Here is a 7,237-nt window from a genome sequence, read left to right on the forward strand (position 1 = left end):
ATCTGCAACTGGATTATCTTTTCCCGCAATATGCTCAAACTCAGGATTTAGTGACTTGATATAAGCAATCCACCTAAGCATAGCAATATCTGGAGTTGTACAACTTGCTATCATCCCAAGAAGTGGCAAGCAATTAGTTTCCACAAGTACAGATGCCCCAATAAGATATTCTTTTTCACATTTTAGAGCAGTGACTATCCCCCATAATTCTCTCTTGATCTGTGGATACTTTCGTTGCCGAAAGCTTAATACCTTTGCTCCAAATCTAATTACATACCTATGATCATCCTCATCATCTTGCCCTACTGCCCATCCTATCCCAGTAGGACTAGTATCAACTGTAACAATCACAGGCCTGCCACACTCATAATCTGCCTTTCTCAAAGTGGGTGATGATTGGAGCAAATATTTCAGCTTTCGCATAGCTTTAATATGTACTGCACTCCACAGAAATTTTTGATTTTTCCTCAAAAGTTGATAAAGAGGATCTGCTACATGTGCATAATGTGGGATCCAAATAACATAAAAGACACATGCTCCAAGAAATCTCCTCAGCTCTGTAACATTAATGCATGTTTCCTTCATTCTTTGTATTGCATCTATCTTGGCTGGACAAGGACGGCGTCCACTAGTACTACAAAGATGTCCCACTATTAGCACTTCACCAACTCCAAACACTGATTTCAGCCCAGATAAAGTAAGATTCACTTCTTCAAGCCTGGATAGAATCATGTCACAATCCTTTATATGATTTGCCACAAACTTGCGGCACCCCTTTGAATCCAAATCCCCATCTTTGTCTTTCTCATCACAGCCCTTTATTGGCACATCATCCAAAAATGGCATAGTTTTTTGTGGTATGAAGTCTCGTAAGACTTTATTCATTCCATTCATCATATGTGCCACTGAGTTAGTGGCTCCCTGTGGTAAGGTACACATCCTTACTAATCCCAAAGGAGTTCTCATTGTGGTCAAGTCCCTGCTTTGCATATCCAGCTAGAACTGATCATATCCCGAATACAGATCACCCATAGAGTATATAGCTTTCCCTGCAAATGCTTCTGCAAACTCATCCACAATTGGACCTGCTCCCACATTCCTGATTGTGACTTTGTTTACAGGTTGCATGTCTTGAATAAAGCGCAATGTCCCATTTTTCTTTGGTACAGTAAACCATCTGTTGGAATATGGGGCACATGAAGGCTCCAAGATTCCCATCCTGATCTTTTCCTTTAGTAATTCCATCAACTTTGGCAAGAGAGCCTTTGGTACTGGAATTGGCCGCAGGTTCCAGGGCACATGTGGAACAGTAAAGATCACCATTGGTGCTGTTACACTTGGATCAACACAGCCTATCTCATGCGGCTGAAAAGCAAAAGCTTTCCCATGTTTTACAAGCATCTCCTCAAAGCATTCCCTTTCAACTGGCAACAGAAAATCCTTCTCACCAATCTTCAGCTCTTTTAGAGTTTCTTGAGTAAATTTATGCCCAATTTTCTTCGGATCTCTAAGATTTGGCTGCATAGAAGCTTTATCTATCTTCTCCTTGCTTCCTGGTGGCAAGGGCAAGGCAACTGGTTTCACCTTCTTTGCAACCGTTTTGTACTTTGTATCAACATGAGCATCCATCTCACAATTCATGTTTTTACATTCCACCCCCTCAAATTCCTGGATTATATCATACATCTCCACAGATGACACCTTTATCATTTCATTTCCACCCTGTAAGCATGCTCTTCCCATATCAAAAAGCACATCCATAGTATCTACAAATGACACCTCATCAAGCACCCCTGAAATAAACTCATTCTTTCCCAAAAGACCACACTGCTCAAAACCTTTTTGTTCATTTTGTATATGTTTTCGCATGCCATGCTTCAAATCCTTGCTTTTTACAAAAACCAGTGACCCATAGCTGGAGAATCCCTGAAAATTTGCTGAAAAGCTATTTACATTGATTGAGTCCTGCGAGAACTCATTTCCCCTTGTACCATTGGAATCCCACTTTACAATGGCACCTGGCCAAAATCCCTCATCTCCCTGTAATTCATGAACTCTCTGTTTATCTTTGGGAGTGACTGTGCCCGAAGAGACTCACGATTCCTTTCATGATTAATGCAAACTGTCAAAAACTGAACACCTTTTTTGCCATCTTTACTCCTTATTCTTGCATATGCTGAACCATCATCCAAAACCTTCGTTTCCATCCTTACAGCTGTAATGTAGGGTTGCCCAAGGATAAGGGGATACGACGACATCTCCTGAACAAAGAAATTCTGATCATCCTTCACATCCCCTATAGTTACCCTTACATTTGGACATGCTGCATAAAGCTCTCCAGATGAGTTATTAGCTGCTTTAATCATCCACCCATGATCCACATCCATTGGCCACTTACATTTGTTGTAGATATTTTTAGCCATAAGATTTATTTCAGACCCATGATCAATTAGAGCGACATATGGCTCTTCCAAATCACCTATCTTGACAAGGGTTTCAGTGGTTGCTCTTGCCCAATGGCTCCTGGAGTAATGACTCTTTGTAAGAACTTCTTTTTCATCATCCTCTTCCACAAAGCGCACTTGTCGTGCCCCATCAGCAGAGTGATTACATTCCACCACACTTTCTCTCTCTTCCTTTTTCTGTACCTGTACTCCATGAGTCTTGGAAGTGCTTGCCTCCCCTTGTGATGGAATAGATTCAATTATGGACTGTCTTTTCCTTCGTATAATATCAATTATCTCATCATGAAATTCTTTCTTTGCAATCCCCAAGACTTCCCCTAGTGTGAATTCTACCCTGCTGTTTAGAATCCTTTCTTCAAGCACCTTTTTGAGATCTGTTGCAGCTTCAATATCAGATTGAAGCTTGTAGAGTGGACTTTTCCCTTTGCCCTTCTCCTTCATTTTTGCTGGCACTTCTTCCATTGAAACATCCTGTGGAGGTCTGCTATGCTGTGGAGGCATATGTGATGGCCCAGGATCCTTCTTTTCACTTCCACGTGTAACTCTTTTTGATGGCCCTCCTTCCTCACTTTCCCTTTTACGCTTCTCCTCTACCTGTGCCTCATTATTTTGGCATTTGGCAATATAGGCATGAATAGATAAAGAATCCACAGGCTCCTCCCAGCCAGTCTCAAGACGTATACAATCACCTGCCTCATGCAAAGCCTGCTTTGACACTTTCTTTGACGCAATTAATTCCATTGTTGATGGCCAAAAATCCTCATTTTCATAATCCTCATCATTCTCAAATCCCTGCTTTAGTTGACCAACCTTTAATCCATAGGTTGCTGCCTCAACCATAGAAATGGCATGACTAGCAGCCATATCCTCTACCAGCTTTTTCATCCCTCCTTTCCCAAAGTTTGTACTCAATGGAAGACCAGTCTCTGTAAGATGGATTTTCCCATCTTTGAAAAACACAAGTTGATTTTTAAGAGCTTCTTTATAGCTAGCACAATCCTTCTTTGCATGCTCTGGGTCATCACACCATATGCATCTATATGTAAACCCTTCTTTGCTTTGAGGCCTTTGCATAGAAGCCTGCCCCAATGGTAGACCTTTTTCTTCAATCCTGGACATCTTCAATTTTAAGTCACGCATACCCTTGATAAGCTCATCCATCGGCCCATCTATCTTTGGAATTGTAGCAGCTGGTTTGGATAGATTCTCAGGGGTAACAGCAGTTATTGGGGTTGCAGAGCCCATCACCATTTTATCCCTCCTCCGCTGCCGCTTTGCTAACATAGTGACTGCATCCTCAACATCATTCCAATCACTCTTTAATCCCTGCTCTGTATCCTTATCCTCAAGGAGGATTTCCAATTTCTCTTGGAGATCTTTCCCAGCTGCTTGTAAGAAGAGCTTTGTTTTTTCTCTGTCCAAAGTTGCACGCTCTATCCTTGACAACTGGGCATAGCGCTTCTCAAACTCTCTTAGCAATTCTGTGGCAGAAATTCCCACTTTAGGTTTTGTGACCCATTCCAAGAAAGTTCGTTTGGTCACTCGCTCAGAATCCTCCATGAAATATTCATCCTTTAAAGCAAGCTTGAACCGCCCCCAATTCTCTGGTTTTTTCTCTTCATTCCCGCGAGGAAGTCGGCGCCATCCACCTTTTGCAGCTATCCATCCGGAAATTTCCATTTAAAAAGCTGCGCTCGAATCTCCTTTTCCCATTATCTAGCAAATTCCATTAAAAAGAAATACATTTCTTTTTTACTCCACGTAAGCTGCCACCCACACTCTAATGCTTTCCATTGTTTTCTTTTTTTTTAATGCCACACAATCTGCCCCCTTAGTGTAATACTCCTAGCCTTAGCATTAAGGTAAGGTTCTCAATGCAAGGTAGTTCATTTAATTTTCTTCCCCGGCATTCAATAAATTCTTCGGCACTGTAATGTCCATTGAATCTCTATTACTCTTGATGCCTCCGTAGTATATAAATCATCATATTGGCCATGTGATTTATAGACTCCCCAATTGTTCATTCAAGTATTTTCCCATGTCTTCATAAATACATTCCTTTGTGCATTGGTGGGATGCCCTCATGTTTGCATTCCATAAGAGGTATTCACTGATTTGACCCAATCGATACCATTTAAAAGCTACCACACATTATGCACATGGGAAGCCATTAACATCATTAACTTATCCCTTTGGCGTGCCACTCATACCATCATATATAACTGGATGTTTCTAACTTACCCATGGGCTCTGAGTAACAGCAGAACCATCACCCTCCACACTCATATACAGAAACTCCTAGATCTGGCTCAGCCTCAGCTTGTCTTATTGAACCTCATTTACAATATGAACATATGTACATGGCATCATATAATGACTCGTCATGGCACATAACCTCATGCATCTGGATGTGTATTTGATGGCCTCACATGCACGGTTTCACACCATAGACGTGCCATGGCAAGCACTAGACATGTTGCCGTATTGGTCGAGCACATGCCTGCTAGGAGCCATCTTGTCCTTGTTGATTGTTGATAGTTTGACCATAAGAGAAGTGATGTCCATTTCTTGGTATGTAGCCAATGTGATGATCTACATGAGAGAAGTGATGTCCATTTCTTGGCATGTAGCCAATGTGATGATCTACATGGGCACAATGAAATAACATTCCACCTTCACCATCCATCTTGACCATAGCCTTTAAGTCAGGTTGTAGCTAGCAAATGGGAGAGTAATATGATTAAGAATTTAAAACAAAAGAGTGTGAAGAAAGAAGGTTGAAGATGTGCACTCTGGCGAGAACACTTGCAAATGCACTTAATCTTGAAGTCTAAACTCCTCTTCATGATTTGTATTATATGGAAGAAAAGCACATACTAACGTTCTCGCAACTCTCCACGCTTTATTGCCCATCTACTCTTTGTTAGAGTGTGATTTGAAATATTAAATAGTATGAGATAAGAAGAAGATACGTGTTTATGTTTTGATACGATAAAAAGAAATAATGTTAGAGTTGCATGTCACTTTGAACCACATGCTTTAATTAGAGTGAATGAGGAGCTACAATGGAGCTTTGGTTTGATGAATAATTAGTTCTCAGAAGTGTGAATGGAATCTAATCGTGTTGGAGGGGTAGGCTCTTGAGCACGATGGTCTCGCAAGTGAGACCGGGACCAAAGCCAAGGAGGAGTCCCCACTCGTAGCCCTCTCCCGTGGTGGTCAGCTTCTGCTCCATGGATTTCTTGCGCATATGGTCCATGATGAAGAGCACGCAAGCACTAGACATGTTGCCGTATTGGTCGAGCACATGCCTGCTAGGAGCCATCTTGTCCTTGTTGAGATGAAGCTTCTCTTCGACTTGGTCGAGGATTGCAGGGCCGCCAGGATGGGCGATCCAGAATATATCGTTGTAGCTTGGAGGCGCCGCCGCCTCAGCTCCAGCTGGGAACACCTTGGCAAACGTGTCTTTGAGGATGGAGCCGATGTTCTTGGAGATAATGGCAGGCACGTCTTTGAGGAGATGGAAAGTCAGGCCGACTTCTCTGAGATGGCCATCGATGGCGCCGTCGCTGTCGGGCATGATGTCGGATCCAGTCCAGTGGACTTCGAACCAGGGTCTTTCCACTTGGCGGATGGGATCGGAACCCACGATGAGGGCGGAGGCGCCGTCGCCGAAGAGCGCCTGCCCCACGAGGCTGTCGAGGTGGGTGTCGCTCGGCCCCCGGAATGTGACGGCCGTGATCTCGCTGCACACCACGAGCACACGGGCGCCCTTGTTGTTCTCCGCCAGGTCCTTGGCGATCCTAAGCACTGTGCCGCCTCCATAGCAGCCTTGCTGGTAGAGCATGAGCCTCTTGACGGAGCTCCGCAAGCCGAGAAGCTTGGTGAGCGCCCAGTCCGCCCCGGGCATGTCAACCCCGGCGGTAGTGCAGAAGACGAGGTGCGTGATCTTGGACTTGGGTTGGCCCCACTCCTTGATGGCCTTGGAGGCCGCCTCCTTGGCCAGCTTAGGAACCTCCACCACCACGATGTCCTGCCTCACGTCCAGCGACTTCTCCCAGTATCCGCATATGCTGGGGTTGGCCTTGAGTATCTCCTCGTTGAGGTAGAGGTGCCGCTTCGTGATGCACGACTTGTCACCTGCGCATGCGAACAGTTACGCTACTGTGAGGAGATAAAACCATATAGCCGGTGCTAATACAGATCGTGCAAGAGAAACATGCACTTACACATGCGCTGGAACTTCTGTTTGAGCTCCGTCTTGTCGTTGCTGTTGGTAATGTTAAAGTAGAAGTCGGGGTAGTCCTTCTGGTAGAACACGTTGGGTGGGACGGCAGTGCCGATGGCCAGCACAGTGGCAGGACCGTCGGATCGCTCCATTTTGCGAGCAGGCAACGTAGTCATGGTGGTGACAATCAGAAGACTGAGAAGCGATTATGTAATGGCGATTGTGTTTGCAATGCAAAGAGGGGCGTTTATTGTGCGTACTAAAACAACACGGCCCGGTACTGTTTTATATCCATGGCACCTAGCTGACTTCAACAAGCATGGTTTTCTCCAAGATGGTTACTACCACCCGCCATTCATCAATTTTTAATAGAAAGAAGAGAGAAAAGAGGGCTCGTGACGCACACTTTCATCCCTTTTACCACACTAAATACAAACTCTTGCTCCATCCTTAGACTTCCTTTGTTGGAATTCAATGTTCCACAATGGTGGGCTGGTGCAACAATCTTTGAAATCTCAAGCCCTTGGAATTCAATGTTCCACGA

At 44.1% G+C, this 7,237-nt stretch overlaps 1 protein-coding gene across 1 annotated transcript; it reads right to left on the reverse strand.

Annotated features, from left to right (window-relative positions):
- Nucleotides 1-5,461: 5,461 nt before the first annotated feature.
- LOC147611903 (chalcone synthase-like) lies at nucleotides 5,462-6,911 on the reverse strand. The gene is made up of 2 exons (XM_086784225.1): nucleotides 6,695-6,911; nucleotides 5,462-6,605 (listed from the first exon to the last, which is right to left on the reverse strand). The coding sequence occupies exons 1-2, from the start codon at nucleotides 6,867-6,869 to the stop codon at nucleotides 5,581-5,583; spliced, it is 1,200 nt and encodes a 399-aa protein (XP_086640351.1). The 5' UTR covers nucleotides 6,870-6,911; the 3' UTR covers nucleotides 5,462-5,580.
- Between the last annotated feature and the right edge of the window lie 326 nt (nucleotides 6,912-7,237).

Source organism: Cibotium barometz, chromosome 46 (genome assembly GCF_041138505.1).
Source record: "Cibotium barometz isolate CiBa-2024 chromosome 46, ASM4113850v1, whole genome shotgun sequence".
NCBI lineage: Eukaryota > Viridiplantae > Streptophyta > Polypodiopsida > Cyatheales > Cibotiaceae > Cibotium > Cibotium barometz.